We start from the raw sequence: 19,753 nt of genomic DNA, 5'->3' as shown, positions 1-19,753 counted from the left end.
GGTGTGAACATTACTCTAGTGCAGGGATGTCAAACTGAAATACACAAAGGGCTAAAATTAACAACTTGGGCAAAGTCACTGGCCAACCTTGAAATTTGTTAAAAAAACAAAACCTTAATATTCCATGGGGACACAGAGGAGCATATCTCACAGCTTAGCAGCCCTTACAGATTAATTTTCCTCCTATTGAAACCCCTAGATTGCCCTTTCATTGTTCCCATAAAGTATGATGCCAAGAAAAGTGTCCTCCAAACACAGTATGATACCCCCACAGTGAATTCCTCCTCAGTACCCTCCACACATATGGTATGATGACCCTACAGTACGCCACCCTCAACTCCCCTAGAAAAGTATGGTGACCCCCAACACAGTATGACACTCCAACCGTGATTTCCATACAGCCCTCTACACAGTATAATGGCCCCACATAGTCCTCCATATAGAATAATGGCCCCAACTTGTCCTCCATATGGGGTCGAGGGCCAAATATAATCACTTTGAGGGCCAGATTTGGCCCACGGACAAGAGTTTGGCATGTGTGCTCTAGGGTAATGTCAGGCACATCGAATGAGTGTAATGATCTCTTGTTTATTTTGCAGGAATAACGGCAGAAGTTCTTGTGGTGTCTTCTTTTGACGAACTGCAAAGGAGATCAGTGGAGGCCAAAGGAAAGATTGTGGTTTACAACCAGCCATTCAATAGTTATGGGGAGACTGTGCAGTATAGGTCAAGGGGAGCCTCCGAAGCTGCTAAAGTCGGGGCCGTTGCCTCTTTGATCAGATCAATAACACCATTCTCCATTAACAGGTAATGTAACATCTGTAGCAACGTCTGAATCTGCGATGGTATCCAGAGCAATATGTAACTTTCAAGGTTTTTCTGGAAAAATTATAGGCATAAGTTAAAGTGGTATTTCTACCATACACATTTATCACATTGCCACAAAATATTTTACACTATATGATAGGTGCAAATCTTAAAGGAAAGCTGTTGGGTCCGGATTCCCTATGTAAGTAAAAGTAAAGCATGTTAGAAGTACTTCATAAGATCTCCTTCTTTCCTCCGCCCTTGTCTGTTCCTCACACAACTATTTTGAAGATTTCTCCCGATCCTCCATCATACTCCCCACCTTGATATATCAGATTGTTTTCAATGAATGACACCTTCAAGTGCAACCCAACCAATCTCTTCAGGAAAGCCTACAACTTGCAATAACCCCACTACCACTTCATTACCATTGGAGCTGTTCCTGCCTCCCGATTTACAGTCTCCTTCTCCAAGCTTTGTAGATTATAAGCCCCCCGAGGACAGGGTCTTCTCCCTCTTTATACCTGTCTGTCACGGTTATTTTATTGTACTTGTATTTTATATATGTATGGAAACCCTCTTCACATATGCAGCACCCTGAAATTTATGATGTTTTAATCTAATTAATAATTTGCATCCAGAGTATTTGTAGTAGCCAACGGTGAAAGGAGAAAATGTCATAATGGCTCTGGTCTCTGCTCCACTCCAGTCATCAAGGGAGGACAGTATGGACCAGTCACAGCTTTCATCAATCATACCCACTGTTGCTTGACGTTCTTCTTAGCTAATGATTGTGCTGTGTGGGGTGTCAATCAACTAAACAGTGGGCATGATCAGAAAATAGCCGTGACTCCTCTATGCTCTGCCATACCCCGATAACTGGAACAGAGCAGAGTACAGTGTGATTATAACTTTGTTTTCTGTTTTCACCTATGACTGTTACTTGGGAGAGACACATGCTCTTGCTTTGGATGCTAATTATCACCTCTAAAATGCTCTGCTTTTAATTACATAGGGAATCCAGACTTGAAAGAGGACCTTTTCACCATGTTGAGCATGTTAAACCGGCCACATCTTAGTATAGTGGCTCCAGAGCTGAGTAAAATGTTTTTCTTTTTTAATTTCTCCTCTGCATTGAGATATTAGCTTGTAAAGTTTAGGTTATCAGTTATATAATATTTCAACTGGGCATTACCAGAGATTTGTGGAATTCTTCCCCTGCATGAGGTTGACAAGTTATAAGTAGGCTGCAACATACAGCATAAAAAAGAAAACGCCCTCCTCTCCTCATGGATATCTTCAGCTGCTGTGTAGAGATACAGCAAAGCTGAGTTATGTATCATTACAAACACTTCCAGATGTCATCTCCCAGCAGTCAGTGTGGGGGAAGGGTGAGAGCTAACAGCACTGTGAGGTTAGATCTGTTTGTAATGATACACAACTCAGTTCTGCTGTATCTCTACACAGCTGCAGCGATCAGTGAGGAGAGGGGGATGTGTTCTTTTCTCCCCTGCATGACCCTATCTGCTTTTGATTGGTCAAACTCATGCAGGGGAAGTAATACACGCCCCGAGACAAATCTCTGGTAAAAAACAGTTAAACTATAACATAAATTATAACCTAAACTTTATAAGCTAATAAATCTGCAACAGAGAAGAGAAATTAAAAAATAAAAATTATGTTTTACTGAGCTCTTTTTCTCTACCACTGAAATGCAAACAATATTTCTATTCATTTATTATGCAGCCGGCAGATGGATGGCTATGGCCTATTCAAGTATATATGTGACCCCCTATAGTTTATACTACCTTTATATTGAAATGTCTCTAAAGTCATTTTCTGCGATAGGCAAATCCTTTACAAAAATACAATTCTCTTGTCGTATGGGAAATGGTAATTTCCTGTTTCTCTGATTATTTAGTCTTACGAAGTTCGTTTAGTTAAATCTAAATTAACCTCCAGAATAGATAAATATTTAATTTGGTTTGATTAGAAAATACCTCAGTGAGCAGATATTGATTCTGTATGTGTGCTCAAGAAATGGGAAGCATTTATATACAAATACCGGTTAACTAACCTTTTATGTGAAGTAATGTTCATAGTGATTATACAGCGCACAGAGGGGCAATGATACATCCATTATATAGCAAAATAGAAGTAAGAAATAATTAGAAAAGAAATTCTACAACTTTTCAGAAAAGCAATAATCAAAGACTTACCAGGATATTCAAGAGCTTTTTTGCCGTGTTTGTTTAATTGGATTTTTCTTTTCTGCACAAGAATCACAGTAAATGCAGCCTAACAAGCAGGGGTACAAATAAAGACAGTCACTTACAAACTGAAATCTGATTATCATATACAGTAAGAATGGTGGACTATGCTGTCTGACGCCTTCCTACCCCTGAAGACACCAGTCGCATTATGTGAATAATATCATGTCTTTTATATACATACTGTAGATATTGTCATGTGAAGTGTGAATTATGTCCTGCGGTTTTTAGTGTGTATTGTGATATTGACTGTGATATGGTAATGTATACAGTATAAAGTAAGACATAGGTTAGCTTTTAGGCTATAAGGTAGTGACTATAAGATACATTTTGCTAAGCATTATAAGTGTAATATGTTTATGTATGCAACTTAAATGCATAATGTTTGTAAAAGTATGAGGAAAAATTATTCAGCTTTGATAAAGAACGCCTGCGTGCATTCAAAACGCGTTGCTCAGCACCGTGGATTCCTGTTTTTAATACTTTGCAATAAATATTGGAATTTTAGGAGCTGGAATTTTTTCCTCACTTTTCTTGCTAACACATGTGCCCCTGCACGCCTAGGACCGAGGATGTGAGCTGGGCCCCCAAACTTTTTCTTTGTTAAAGTATATCTGTAAGTTACAGATGTATGGACATACATAGTTAAAGTTCGGGACTAGCCTATAGTGGGAGGGGAAAACCCCAGTAAAGAGGGAATCCTTCCTGATAGGAGGCAGATAGGGAAGTTTGTTAACCAAGCTCAAGTTGCAGTGGGCTGATAGTGGAAGTATGAATCTATCGTTCGGGACAGTGGGACGCCTTACTGGAATCCCTTGCGGACATTTCTGCAACGTCTAGAGCTTAAGGTTCAATACAGGTACTATGAAGAGTGCCTAATCCTCTGGCGTACAGAGGAAGATGGACGTGGAACCGCGAGAAGGGAAGGTAACGGATCCTGAGTGAACTGCGGAACTGGGCAGGAAATCCTTGGGGCTGACAGAGCCAGTAAACGTAGAGGTAGTCTAGGCGGAACAAATAGTAATGCTGAAAATGTGCTGTATTAAGGAAATAAGATATGGGAAGTGTTGTTCTCGATACTCTGTGTTACAATCTGATGTACTTGAACTGTTCAGTAAACGTCTGTGTGTTGAAACAAACTGGGTGTCTCCTAAGCTATGTGCGGCGGCTCCGTAAGATGGAGGCTTTGAAACAGCGGAGGTTTGCGGCCTACAAGGGAGTGTAATGCACCTCACACCTGACAGCACATTAGGATTGGGACACAATTTTTCTGTAAAGTGTAAGGGCGTTATGAAGCAGTAGCTCATCCACGGCTACCGCCCTCAGTCACCTTATAATCACACAGTATAAGGTGATACAGTCACCAATATAAGTTTACTTTAAAGTAAAATTGTCACGAACACTGCCCACTTGCTTCTCATGTGACTTCAATATGACTGTAAAGAGGGACTCTGCTTACCACACTCACTCGTCCACTCACCTACTTCAATTAGCTGACAATCAGCTAAGCTCAGCCCACAGCCAGTTCACATATCAACACCACGCCAGTGAGACATTTGCCCTGGGTAACACGCTAGTACATCCGCAAACCCAACTTTACCAAGCACCAGGCAGGTACACTTCTTGCACTCTGACACAGGGTAACACAACCAGGCTATACTTTCCCTCTTCAAGGTTGTGGGTACGTTTGGAGCAGCAAGGAACAAAATTTAATTTTTTAGATTTTATATATGAAAACAGTACAGTGCTTACAAAAATTCTGAAAAGATTTTAGAATAAAAAGACATATCCACAAGGCAAAAACCACACAAAAATAGCAAGGATAGCAAAAGGATACGTGTTACGAAGTGTGAGACATTCTGGAGGAGGAGTCACCACTGAAATTTGGACAGATCTACAATACTCGTCATTTCTCCTGCGTCTGACAATGTGTTTTTCTGGATGAGATATTATAATGGGTCTCAGCCACACCCCTCCTTCTGGTCAGGTGAGAGGAAGATGAATAATTGTACAGTCATGGCCAAAAGTATTGAGAATGAGACAAATAGTAATTTTTCCAAGGTTTACTGCTTCATTTTTTGTAATGGCAATTTGCATATACTCCTGAATGTCAAAGAGTGATCAGCTTAACAGCAATTACTGTACTTGCAAAGTCAATATTTGCCCAGAAAATGAACTTTAACCCCCAAGACACATTTCAACATCATTGCAGTCCTGCCTTAAAAGGAGCAGCTAACATCGTTTTAGTGATTGATCCATTAACACAGGTGTGGGTGTTGATGAGGACAGGGCTGGCGATCAATCAGTCATGATTAAGTAAGAATGACATCACTGGACACTTTAAAAGGAGGCTGGTTCTTGGTATCATTGTTTCTCTTCAGTTAACCATGGTTATCTCTAAAGAAACACGTGCAGCCATCATTGCACTGCACAAAAATGGCTAACAGGGAAGAGTATCGCAGCTACAAAGATTGCACCTCAGTCAACAATCTATCGCATCATCAAGAACTTCAAGGAGAGAGCTTCCATTGTTGTCTAAAAGGCTCCAGGGCGCCCAAGAAAGACCAGCAAGCGCCAGGACCGTATCTTAAAACTGTTTCAGCTGCGGGATCGGACTACCAGCAGTGCCGAGCTTGCTCAGGAATGGCAGCAGGCTGGTGTGAGTGCTTCTGCACGCACTGTGAGGCGGAGACTCTTTGAGCAAGGGCTGGTTTCAAGGAGGGCAGCAAAGAAGCCACTTCTCTCCAGAAAAAACATCAGGAACCGACTGATATTCTGCAAAAGGTACAGGGAGTGGACTGCAGAGGACTGGGGCAAAGTCATTTTCTCTGATGAATCCCCTTTTCGATTGTTTGGGACATCTGGAAAACAGCTTATTCGGAGAAGAAGAGGTGAGCGCTACCACCAGTCTTGTCTCATGCCAACTGTAAAGCATCCTGAAACCATTCATGTGTGGGGTTGCTTCTCAGCCAAGGGAATCGGCTCACTCACAGTCTTGCCTAAAAACACAGCCATGAATAAAGAATGGTACCAGAATGTCCTCCAAGAGCAACTTCTCCCAACCGTCCAAGAGCAGTTTGGCGCCCAACAATGCCTTTTCCAGCATGATGGAGCACCTTGCCATAAAGCAAAGGTGATAACTAAATGGCTCATGGAACAAAACATAGAGATTTTGGGTCCATGGCCTGGAAACTCCCCAGATCTTAATCCCATTGAGAACTTGTGGTCAATCATCAAGAGACGGGTGGACAAACAAAAACCAACAAATTCTGGCAAAATGCAAGCATTGATTATGCAAGAATGGACTGCTATCAGTCAGGATTTGGTCCAAAAGTTGATTGAGAGCATGCCAGGGAGAATTACAGAGGTCTTGAAGAAGAAGGGGCAACACTGCAAATATTGACTTGCTGCATTAACTCATTCTGTCAATATAACCTATTGGTACTCATAATATGATTGCAATTATATTTCTGTATGTGATATAAACATCAGACAAACACTAATAAAAACCAGAGGCCAGCAGATCATGTGAAAATATAATTTTGGTGTCATTCTCAAAACTTTTGGCCATGACTGTATACAAGATAACGTGGGTGCAGGACAAAATTCTAATTTATGTCATATTTTCCCATAGGAACATTCTAGTGGAATAATATGAGCGCAAATTTCTGAGCAAACCACCATCCTAGAGACACCAAACAGGACTATGATATATATATATATATATATATAATTTGGGTTGATATTACATTTATGGGGTTTAATTATCACAGAGGAGATGCTACCTGGTCTCCACTGACATCTAATTTTTATCTATCTAATCCATAACAAAAATCATTACTTTTTATTGTCATATTGTTATTTTAGGTCAAACATTCTGTGTTGGTTTCTTAATATATCATATAGAGGTCAGCACAACTTTTTTTCCTGGTACAGAGTTTGAAATCCCTTGCAAAGACATAAATTAGCCATCTAGCTATCACTAGGAGGAGTTAAGAAATTCAGTGCAAACAGTCTATTGATTGTATTGATTGATTACATTGTAAAACCTGTTTGCTCCCTCTAGTGGTGGACATTGGCAGGCAGTATTTTATTATTTAACTTTGTCAGATAAACTGCACTGATTGCTATAAAGCTATGTAAGGAAAGGAATGAGGACAGACCAATTTGCATTAAAAAAAATATTTTGAAATGCTATATCACACGCTTAAACCCCCCCCCCGTCAGCAATGACGGTGCCAGGTCTCCTACTGCTCACGTGACACTGTTATACCATATGAGCGCTGCAGCCTTTCTTTGGCCTCTAATGGCCTACAGCCCTCATACTTCCCTTAGATGAAACTTGGAGGTGTGAGCACTGCAGTCCATTAGCAGCCACTGATTGGCTGCAGCGCTCATCTGAATAACAATGTAATGCAAGATCTATGAGCCCTGGCGCCAACATCACTGGAACAGCACCGATGGGGAAATTGAATACCTGCTTTTTTATTGTAAAAGGGGGAATACAGCATTTAAGATGGAGTTGTCCAAATAGTAGACAACCCCTTTAATAGTATTAGAAACAAGTTAATACTGCAGGAATACTGCTTATATTTGGGGGTAATTTACTATAGCTTCAATATGAGGGTAAAATTATATTTGGCTTAATGCATCAAAACAGAGTGTATCATCTCTGTATACTCTCCCTTGTTGCGCTCTCCCTCTCCCCCTAGTTTTTCCCTCAAGGAGCCCCCTGAATGGCACATCACTAATAATCTTTATACTGGATGATTGGAATTTAGAAGCTGCGTAATTTACAGAACATCATCACTTCCTGAAAAATGACAGCAGCCCCTTCTCCATGTGTCCAATTTCCCCAAATCAATGAAAACGGCAGTATTTTAATATAGATATATTGCAAAATGTGTGCTGTGCATATGTGTAGGAGGGAGGACACTAGAAGAAATAAAGTGGACAACCTCTTTAAGGAGAGTTTTTGTAATTTATTAAATAATAGGGCACAAAGCATCAATCTAGTCAACTCATTGATTTTAAAGGGGATTTCCACTTAAAGAAGTTGTCCACTACTTTATCATTGATGCCCTATCCGTGAAATGCATAGGAGGCGGATGTGTAGTAGCCCGCGGCGGCCACTAGAGCTAGACGGCCAAGCACCGCAAGCAAGTACTTCTGGCCTGCGGCACCGGTAACAGCTGATTGGCGGGAGTGCCGGTGACGGCCCCCGGCCAGAAGTACTTACTTGTGGTGCTTGGCTGTCTAGCTCTAGTGACCGCCGCGGGGTACTACACATCCTCCTCCTATTCAATTCAATGGGAGGCGGATTTGTAGTAGCCCGCAGCGGCCACTACAGCTAGATGGCCAAGCACTGCAAGTAACTACTTCCGGCCGGCGGCCACTGCCGCCAGCACCGATAACAGCTGATCGGTGGGGGTGCTGGGTGCCGGACCCTGGCCTATCAAACATTGATGCCTTATCCTATGGATAGGGCATCAATGGAAAAGTAGTGGACAACGCTTAAATGCTTTTATACATGTAAAACAACAAACACAGATGGTGCTCACCCTCCCCAGCGCTGTCTCTCTACTGTCTATGGTTTCATAGAATCCTATAATGTTAGAGTTGGAGGGGACCTCCGGGGTCATCATGTCCAACCCCCTGCTCAATGTAGGATTCACTAAACCATCTCAGACAGGTGTCTGTCCAGCCTCTGAAGACTTCCATGAAGGAGAACTCCCCACCTCTCGTGGCCGCCTGTTCCACTCATTAATCATCTAGACTTGATGAACAATATACTGTAGATTGATTTAATGAGGGGATAGCTATCTCCAGGTAAGGGGTTATAAGGAAGGAAGTTGAATACCTGTTTTGAAGCACAAGACAAATTAGTCCAACATTGCCTGAGAGAAGATAATCCAATGGAAGTTCTAGGAGCTGATAAAATAATAATAATAATAATAATATTAATAATAATAATTTCCCCTATATTGTGTAAATTGTTATATACATTTAGAGTAAAAAATAATAGTAAACCATTAAAATAAATTAAATTAAATTAAAATAAACAGTATCAAAAAATACAGCATTGAGGAATTAGAAATGTTTTTTTCAAACACACATAAGGAGAGAGCTGTCAATAAAAGGGAGCTGGGCGGAAAGAACCCGGCAGGGACCTGCCTCTGCGACTAGTCATCCTAGTCAGCTTATTCCAGCCGCTGTCTTAAAGTATGGGTTTTTGTAATGGCACAGTTTTTCAAAATAAAACATGCAATAAATGTCTCTCATAATGGAATAAAACTCTGATTCATACTGCCCGTGGTTCTGACTACGTTAATCAGCTGACAGGTTCCCTTTAAAGGGAATCTGTCAGCAGGTTTTGGTATGTAATCTGATACCAGCAAGATGGAGGTACAGAGACCCTGATTCTAATGATGTATCACTTAGTTTACTGGATGCAGTCATTGTGATAGAATCACAGTTTTCTCTGCTGCAGATCTAGCAGAGCTCTGAATCCTGAGCCTTGTATAACCCCGCTCACTCCACTGATTGGCAGCTTTCTGTGTACACTGTATGTTGACAGAAAGCTGTTAATCAGTGGTGGGGGTGTGGTTGGACAAGGAGGCACAGGACACCTAGTCCTGTATTGATAATGCCCTGCTGATAAAACACTGATTTTATTAAAACAGCAAAACAGACCAGTAAGTGACACATCACTGGAATCAGGGTCTTCGGCCCCTACATCATGAAGCTCTCAGATTACTTTGCAAAAAACCTGCTGACAGATTCCCTTTAAAGCCATTTGATTTGTAAGGCCACGGCCCCACTATCAGTATTCGGTCAGTATTTTTTCTCAGGAGTGGGTGATAAATGCAGAATTGGTGTCTTGTTTCTACTATACCTTTTCTCTGATTGTTCCTCACCTGGTTTTGTCTCCCACTTCTGAGAAAAAATACTGACCGAATACTGACCAAATACTGATAGTGGGGCCGTGGCCTTATGCAAAGGAATAGGGAAAAACTGCTTTTTCGTGATTGTCAAAATAGATCTTGTTTACAAAATGATGGATTGGAGAATGACTGTGTTCACACTTTGTGGTCAAGTTGCGTGTTTTATTTTTTGCTGCAATCGCACCAAGATGCATTGTGTGAACACAACCTATGGGTCAAAACTTAAAGAATCCTATTCTCCATTGTATATTATTTATTTTAAAAATTAAAAAGTAATTATAGGAGGCTTTATATTATTCTGTCATTTCATGGGTTCTGCCGGTTTAAGTAGAAAAGAGAGAAAGGTCTTGGGAAACTTCCAAATAATACACACGGAAGATTTTATCCAAAATATCCAAAGCTCTAGTGTTCATCTCTTTGTGCAGCGTATACCTATAAAATGAAAAGAATTGGCTAGAAAAGATTGTGACAAGTGAATAAGGGACAAAATGGGATCGCATACATTTACTGCACAGATGCACAAAACTGTATTGGTTTTAGACAGACGTCTTTGAGAAAATTAGAAATATTTTTTGGTATAATGAATCCGAGCCTATTGTGTTTGCTGGGAGAGGACACTGTAAGATTTAGAGATAAAGAGTGTAAATGCTGGTGCTTTGTATATTGCTAGAAAAATACATTGTTGAAACTATTCATTACACAAAAGAACAGCTTCTATATATGGGGAATCCGCAGAGAAATGGAAAAATAAGTTGTAAAATGTTTTTTTAAGGTTTCTGAAAGTTCAAATACAAGTGAATACTTTGACTCCATCCTATATTAGAAGAATAATAGGTAAAATTCCATTTATTTCCAATGTGTGTGTATTCGTGAAGGGGCGGCGTTGCATTCTCACACAATGTTTCAGTTACTGGGAAAAAAAATGGTGCGGATAGTATTATAAATAATATTATTTTTTATTGTCCATTTGATTTCTTATTGCAAAAAAAAGCAACATTTATTTCCTATCATTTACTTCTGCAGAGTGTGTGGGCATTGCTCTTCTAGCTAGATGTTTTGCAAAATAGAGTTGTATCTGCTCCATCTCTTCCTTCTCTTTGTGTTAGAGATAACAGCAGGGAAAGGCAGGAGGTATGGAGTGTGGGGGGGGCTATATTTTCAGGGAGAGCAGAGAAAATAGGTATTAGATAGTAAGGAAAGGATGTGAGTTGAAAAATAGGGGAATGAAGCTGTTTTAGGGTATGTGCCCACGATGCAGATTTGAAGCAGAATTGTCCTGAGCATTTCTGCATCTCCTTGGCAGAAAAAACGCATGCGGATTGTACATGCGGATTGTACATGCATTTTTTCAGCGTTTTTACATGTGTTTATGCATGCATTTTTTTCAAGCGATTTTGAGCATCACTTGGAAAAGAGCTTGACAAGTTGGTCACACAATATAAATCCATGCAACTGGCATGGATTTATATTGTGTGACCAACTTAGAGGAAATTTCTACTTCAAATGCTGCATCTTAAGTAAAAAAAAAAGAATTAAAAAGTAAAAAGAAATAAAAAACCTTATACTCACCTCTCCGGTAGCCCCCGGTCTCCTCCCGGCAGCGTCCGCTCTCCTCGGCGTCCCCGCGGTGTAGTGGCAGGACCTGCTGTGACGTCATTTAGTCAGCTGATGGTCACGCGACCATCACCTGAGCGCTGACTTCAGCGGTCGCGTGACCATCAGCTGACTAAATGACGTCACCGCAGCTCCTGCCAGTACAGAGCGGGACGCCGAGGAGAGAGGACGCCGCCAGGAGGAGACCGGGGGCCGCCGGAGAGGTGACTATAAATTTTTTTTTAGTTTTTACTTTATAATTCTCTTTTTTAACTTGCAGGTACCATGGTACCCAGGTTGGGGGAGAGTCTCCTCTTCTCCAGACCCAGGTACCATCCGCGCATTGAGCCGCATAACATCCGCATGTATACACCTGAGAACGGAGGGGGGAGAGGTGAGCAGATAACTGCTGTATAGAAATCGATGAGCTGGAGAGATCTCACTTGGATGTTAGGAGTTAACTCCTCTCCTGGAATGTAGGAACTGCCCATACTTGGCAGGTACTAGCGACCAAACATCATGAAAACCAGCTGTGCACTTTGTAAGATAAAAGCTTTCATAGCAGGAGAATGACAGTCGATAGAAAAAGCAATACAATTGTAAACTTATTTTCATGTTGTCTATCTAACAAAGGCAATCTAGTAACAAAAGAATACCATTTTAATGTATGAGAGTCAGTGAAGTCAGAAACATCCTAGAAACAGACCTCACGTCCAGCCTGTATTACTAGGAGGGACAAGCCCACATGAAAAAATATCTAAAACTTGAAGCATGCTGCAAACTGCCTATCAAGGTGTACGACAATGAATAAGGGAATGGAAATCGCAGACTGAAATATAGATCAATATTATTCACATGCAGGTATCATTTTTGTTCCACTTCAAATGTCTTATACATTTTTTTACTTGGATGTAACATCAATTATGATGTCCCGTTTTTTCAAACATAAGGCATAATGGAAGTAAAGGATGGAACTAATCCAAACTTTCCGATCCCAATTCTACACTTCAAAATTTTTGAACTTTCCTAAATACCTATAAAAGTAAATATCCAAGAAATGTTGCATTTACTGTGTTAAATTTAATGAAACCATGTAGTTATAATAATATATAATACTTTTATTTTCCCCTCCCCCACGACAGCACACCTTGAGAGAGAGGATCCGCCCCACCAAGGACAGGAAACCGTCTGAAATAAAAGGGCGGCACCTCTCCCTCGCTTCAGTTGGTTTCCTGTCCTTGATGGGAACCTGTCTCAGGAAGAAAGAAGACTTACCTGGGGCTGTCCCGGTGTGGAAGAGCGGGCACTGGCCTGTGCACCGGGTTCAGTATCCCAGAAGCGCCGTCCGCAGCTTCCCCTTGGGTTTCTGCGCCGAGCGGGGCGCACGCGGTGAAGCAGGCTCTGTCCTCCTGGAGACCGCGGCGCCGTCCTCCCCCTGCCGTGCGGCAGCGCTTCCGGGTGTGACGCGCCTGACGTCACAGCGCAGGGCACGCTGGGAGCGGCGCGCTGAGTGACGTCAGGAGGTGGCGCCCGATCCAAGATGGCGGCGCCCATCGGAGCGTTCCAGGCTGGAGCTCCGGCCTGGGGAAGGGGGAGGGCCCACGAACCGGAGGAGGATGGATGGCCCTATTTTTAAGGGGTGGGGGCTATCCTGGAAGCGTGGTATGCTTCTGAAACATGGCTGACCAGGATATCCAGGAGCAGCAGCTTACCTCCCCCCCTCAGCAACGGAAAAACCTCCTGTGAAACGCTCTGATAAGTCTGGAAGCAGAAAGATCATCCGCCCTCACCCATGAGTTATCCTCGGGTCCGAAACCCTTCCAAGCGACGAGATACTGCAAACTCGCTCTATACCGTCTAGAATTTAGGATGTGGGAAATTTCGTATTCCCCATCCTCCACCACCGGAGGAACAGTGGCAGAGGCGTCTCCATCTGACACATAAGCTCTTTTCAACAGAGAAACATGAAACACCGGATTAATCTTCCAGGAGGTAGGAACCTCCAACCTAACAGCAGATTGGTTAACTACCTGAAGCACCTTAAAGGGCCCTACAAACTTGGGACCCAATTTTTTAGAAGGAATCCTCAACCGCAGATTCTTAGAGGACAACCAAACCATGTCACCAATAGCAAACAAAACCTCTTGCCATTTCCTATCAAAGTACCTCTTAGATTTTTTGTTAGCCTCCTGAAGATTACCACGCACATTCGTCCAAACTCTCTCCAAATCACCGGAAAAACTCTCCTCCTCAGGCACAGCCGATACCAATTTGGAGAATGACCCAAAAGACGGATGTCTCCCAGAACAACAAAAAAAAGGCGAACAACCAGCAGAAGAGGATGTATGGTTGTTAAGAGCAAACTCAGCAAGTGGCAGAAACTCAGACCACCCCTCCTGATTGTCTGCCACAAAACAACGCAAGAACTGCTCAACATCCTGGTTCTTCCTTTCTGTCTGGCCATTAGACTCAGGGTGATATCCGGATGAAAACGACAAATGAACTCCCAACCTGTCACAAAACGCACGCAAAAAACGAGCCACGAACTGAGGTCCCCTATCCGAAACAATGTCAGTAGGAAGACCATGGAGTCTGACAATCTCCTTGACAAAGGCCTTAGCGAGTGTCTTAGCGCAGGGCAGTTTGATGAAAGGAACCAAGTGACACATCTTGGTAAAACGGTCCACGACCACCCAGATGACCGTGAAGCCCTCAGAGGGGGGAAGGTCAGTAATAAAGTCCATAGCCAGATGTGTCCAAGGTGCACTAGGAACCTCCAGAGGGCAAAGCAACCCCGCTGCAGGAGTATGTGAAGACTTAGATCTAGCACACACTGTACATTGACGCACCCACTTAATGACTTCCTTCTGCCATCCAGGCCACCAAAAACTGCGACCCACAAGTCTCTTGGTCTCAGAAATTCCTGGATGACCTGCCAACCGAGACTCATGACACTCAACAAACAAATCTCTCCTAAAGGTCCTAGGCACAAAGAACCTCCCATGGGGAGTGTTAGATGGGGCATTGTCCTGTGCTTTAAGAATCTCATCTTCCAAAACGGAGTCCAAAGCAGCAATCACAACACCTTCTTGTAAAATGCTCTCCTCCTCCTCAGCACCGACCATGGGAGAAAAGCTGCGAGACAAAGCATCAGCTTTAACATTCTTGGTACCCGGGATGTAAGTAACGGAAAAATTGAACCGCGAGAAAACAAGTGCCCACCTAGCCTGACAGGCATTCAAGCGCTTGGCAGCATCAAGATAGATCAGATTTTTATGATCAGTGAAAACCTGAATGGGAAATTCAGCACCTTCCAAGAGATGACGCCAGTGTTCAAATGCGAGTTTAATAGCCAGCAATTCCCGATTACCAATATCGTAATTAAGTTCAGTCTCAGAAATTTTTTTTGAAAAAAAGCACAGGGATGTACTCCATCCTTGTTTTTCTGAGACAACAGCGCACCGACCCCCACCGAAGAAGCATCAACCTCAACCAAAAACGGCTTAGTCACATCAGGCTGCATAAGGATGGGAGCAGAGCTGAACCTCTCCTTTAGAAACACAAAAGCTTCAATGGCCTCAGTAGTCCACTGAACCACATTAGCACCTTTCCTGGTGAGATCGGTCAGTGGTTTGACAATAATAGAAAATTTTTTAGTGAATTTTCTGTAATAATTGGCGAAACCCAAAAACCTCTGTATCGATTTCAAACCAATAGGCGTAGGCCATTCCTGCACAGCTTGAACTTTCACCGGGTCCATCTCAAAGCCCTCGCTGGAGATAATGTAGCCCAAAAAACTAATTCTCTGTACAGCGAACTCACATTTCTGCAGCTTATCAAAAAGCGAATTGTCAATTAATAACTGCAATACCTCACGTACGCTCCGCCAATGAGACTCCAGATCCGGTGAATAAATCAAAATGTCATCCAAATACACAACCACATTTTTGCCGATCAAAGGTCTAAGGATGTCATTAATAAGATTCTGAAAAAATGCTGGAGCATTGGTAAGACCAAAAGGCATAACCAGATTCTCAAAATGACCCACAGGAGTGTTAAAAGCAGTCTTCCATTCATCACCCTCCTTCATGCGCAACAAATTGTATGCCCCCCGGAGATCAATTTTAGAGAACCACTTGGCCCCCACTAACTGGTTAAACAAGTCAGGAATCAATGGCAGTGGGTAAGGATTGCATACGGTAATTTTATTAATCTCACGAAAATCCAGACAAGGACGTAAACTGCCGTCCTTTTTTTTAACAAAAAAAAAATCCAACAGCCACAGGAGACTTGGAAGGCCTAATGTGACCGGTGGCCAAGCTTGTCTGTATGTATTCCTCCAAAGCCTTTCTCTCAGGAATAGTAAGATTAAATAAACGACTTTTAGGAAGAGTCGCTCCAGGGACAAATTCAATGGTACAATCATAGTCTCTATGGGGAGGCAAAATTTGTGACTCCTCCTCAGAAAAAACTCTCCAAAAATCCTGAATAGGTACAGGTAATTCCCCTTTTTCCACCGCAGCAATACGTCCGTTACAACACTTGTCATAACACTTAGGGCTTCAGGACTTAATTTCATTGGTAGACCAATCCAGTACAGGATTGTGCAATTTTAACCAGGGCAACCCCAAAACTACTGGAGAAGGCAAATTATTTAATACTACCAAATCGTAATTCTCTTGGTGAACACCATTAATAGTGAGGGGAAATTCACAGACCTTGTGAGTAACACTCTTCAAGGGAGAGCCATCGACAGAAACCGCAGCACTAGGGGATGACAAAGGTTTGGGTTTTAATTTACGTCTTTCCAAGAATCCCCCATCAATCACATTCAGAGTAGAACCACAATCCACAAATACCCAAAATTCAATTAATTCTTCCTGAGCAGCGGTAGTAGCAGATAGGAATACCCCCTTAGTATTTAAACAGGCTATACGGGCGTAACTGACCTTTTTTTTTTCTTTGTTCATACTAAGCACACAGTTCTTAATGAAATGATCAAATTTTCCGCAATAAAAGCACAAACCTTCATAAAATCTGCGGTCTTTTTCCTGAGAGCGGGGTGCCATCGCCCCAATCTCTATCGGCTCTCCAATGTCAGTACAGACCCTCTCAAGACTCGGAGCTGACATGGCAGAGGATTTACTCTCATTAACACTCGCACGCTGTCTCCTGTCCACCCGTATAGCTAATTGCATTGCCTCCTGCAAGTTTCCAGGTGTGGGATAAGCAATCAGCAAATCCTTAACCCTTTCCCCTAGCCCCGCAAGAAACAAACTTTTCAAAGCTGAATCGTTCCACCCCACCTGGGCAGACCACCGACGGAAGTGAGAACAATATTTTTTCACATTACCTGATCCCTGCCTCAAACGTCTCAATTCAGTCTCAGCTGATGAGACACGATCAGGATCATCATACAACAAACCCAAAGCAGAAAAAAAACTATCCACTGATCTAAAGCATGGATCACTAGGTTGGAGAGAAAAGGCCCATCCCTGAGGTTCTTTGCGCAAAAGTGACATTATGAACCCTATGCGCTGTGATTCATCACCAGAGGATCTGGGTCTCAAGCAAAAATACAACAAACAAGCATTTTTAAAGGAAAAAAATTCTTGTTGATCACCAAAAAATAAATCAGGCAAACGTACCTTTGGCTCCACAAAATGTGCTCCAGAACAGCTACTCACATGTTGTTGGAGCTCGGCCACCTCCAGAGAGAGTCCCTGCAGGCGTTGAGCCAAATCCTGGACCGACACCATGTTGGAAACGGGAAGTCTTTCCTTAGAGATATTTTTGGGCTGGACTTACTGTTATGATCTGCTACAAACACTAAGGAAAGAAAGGAGATCTGTCCCTACAATAGAACTAAGCTAGATCCCTACGGTGTAACGAGGAACCTGATTCTGCGATCAGACCCGCTAAAGTCCTCGGCTAGTCTGTACGAAGACCTATAGATGCAAGGGAGGGATCCCTACAAGAACTAGGGACTGGGATAAAGTTGGACACCTCCTAGCAGAAATTGTAGCAGTAAAAGACAAACACACAACATAGAACATAAAGGTCCGAAGACCTAGCTAAACTGACTGAGAAAGGTACTTGGCACCAAGCTAGCTTAAGAGTAGAAATTACAATGAAGTCCAGCAAGGCCAGGAGGGCGGAGCAGGACTAAATAGGCAAAAAAGGTCATGTGACCAGCAAGATAGGAAAAAGCTAATAGGAGAGTTCTAACACGGGGGGCGGTAGACCCTGCTTCCCCATTAAGAATACAGACAGGCTGGTTAGGGCAGTAAGATCAACCATGGGTCTGGAGGAAGAGAGAACATCTAAATCCCGGGAGGACATCATGTTTGCGGGCTTGGGAGAGAAAAAGAGACGCTCATTTCCGATTAACAGTAAGATTCAGAGCCTCATTGACCGGGAGTAGAGGAGACCAGAGAGATCAGGGGCTTTACCCTCCTTCTCTAAAAGAAGGTACCCCTTCGAAGAGAAGGACGCGGAACCTTGGGATAAGATCCCCAAGGTAGACGGGACTGTAGCAAGGTCATTGAAAAAATCTTACCTGCCTTTGGAGGACTCTGGCGTCCTAAAAGACGCCCTGGATAAAAGAGCCGACTCCTTCCTGCGCCACACGTGGGAGGCGGCGGCAGGAGGCCTAAAATCAGCGGTGGCTGGCACCTGTGTGGCGAGATCCCTGATGGTGTGGCTCCAACAGCTGGAAGACCAGCTTAAAGATAAAAAGGTTTCCAGAGAGGTAATTCTTGCGGATCTACCTCTAATGCAAGCAGCATCGGCCTTCCTGGCCGACTCTTCAGCAGACTCGGTCAGGCTTTCAGCTAGGGCATCGGGGCTATCTAACGCAGCCAGGCGGGCCTTGTGGCTCAAAGGTTGCCCAGGCGACCTACCTTCGAAACAGAAGTTGTGCTCCCTCCCGTGTGACGGTAGACTCCTGTTTGGCCAAGAATTAGAAGACCTGTTAGAGAAAGCAGGCGATAAAAGCAAAGGGTTCCCGGGATATTCGGGGGAATCAAGAAGATTTAGTTTTCGGAGGAGGAAATTTAATCGGGGTTGTCCTTCGGGAGACAAAAGGAGAATGGAAGCCAAGTCCTAAAAGGAGTCGGGCTACATGTTTGGGGGACCATCCTCAAGTTCAAAGAGATCCTCCCAATGACGCCAGGCTGGAATTGGGTGGAAGCTTTCCCACTTTTTTCCAGCTTGGGAGGCGGTTACAACAAACCCCTGGTTTCTGAAAATCATCAGTGGGGGCCTGAAGATCCGGTTCAGCCAGACCCCCTGTCGGACCTTTGTGGTTACCCCCCTACGGAAGATCCAGGAAGAACAGTTAGCCCTGGAAACAGAGGTATTAGAGTTAGTAGGGAAGCGGGTCCTTCTTGAAGTACCAACACCACAGAGAGGGAAAGGGTTCTATTCCCCACTATTCATGATAAAAAAAAAAAACGGGTCCTTAAGGACCATCATCAATCTCAGGAATCTGAACCAGGTAGTAGAAAACCAGACTTTCAAGATGGAGTCAGTAAGCTCGGCAGTGAAGCTCTTACATCACAACTGCTTTATGGGTGTAATAGACTTGAAGGACGCATATTATCACGTCCCAATCCATCCGGAGTATCAGAAATATCTGAGAGTAGCCCTGTCTATTCAGGGGGAGCTGAGGAATTTTCAGGTTACTGCCCTACCCTTTGGCCTCTCCATTGCCCCGAGAATATTTACGAAACTAATAGCAGAAGTGACAGCCTTTCTACAGATCAAGAACGTAGTGATCGTGCCATATTTAGACGACTTCTTGATAATAGTGAAATCAGAAGTCCACTGCTCCAGTCAGCTCCTAAAAGTCACGGAAGTGTTGCATCAGCTGGGGTGGTTAGTGAGTTTCCAAAAATCAAGACTAACCCCCTCCAGGACTCAGACCTTTCTGGGTCTAATCCTAGACTCTCATCGCCAAGCCTGCTTCCTCCCAGAGGACAAAATCTGCAGGTTGATTGCGTTAGTCTCGAAGGCCATTCAAGCTCCAGAGATGTCTCTGAGAGAGGCAATGTCCCTCCTGGGTTCTATGACGGCCTGTCTCCCAGCAGTAATGTGGGCTCAGGGGCATATGAGACGGCTTCAGTGGGAGGTCCTGTC

The 19,753-nt window shown here is 43.2% G+C and overlaps 1 protein-coding gene across 1 annotated transcript in view; it reads left to right on the top strand.

Annotated features, from left to right (window-relative positions):
- Positions 1-19,753, top strand: part of CPQ (carboxypeptidase Q) — a 727,454-nt gene that overhangs the window by 188,746 nt on the left and 518,955 nt on the right. The window contains exon 3 of the mRNA XM_073679639.1: positions 600-807. Within this exon, the coding sequence (XP_073535740.1) occupies positions 600-807 (208 nt within the window). The remainder of the gene's footprint in view (positions 1-599; positions 808-19,753) is intronic.

The sequence above is a fragment of the Phyllobates terribilis genome, unplaced genomic scaffold (assembly GCF_046119375.1).
Source record: "Phyllobates terribilis strain yellow unplaced genomic scaffold, ASM4611937v1 Scaffold_4__5_contigs__length_816908805, whole genome shotgun sequence".
Lineage (NCBI taxonomy): Eukaryota > Metazoa > Chordata > Amphibia > Anura > Dendrobatidae > Phyllobates > Phyllobates terribilis.
The sequence above is the reverse complement of the archived record's forward strand: the minus strand, read 5'-3'. Positions and strand labels throughout refer to the sequence as shown.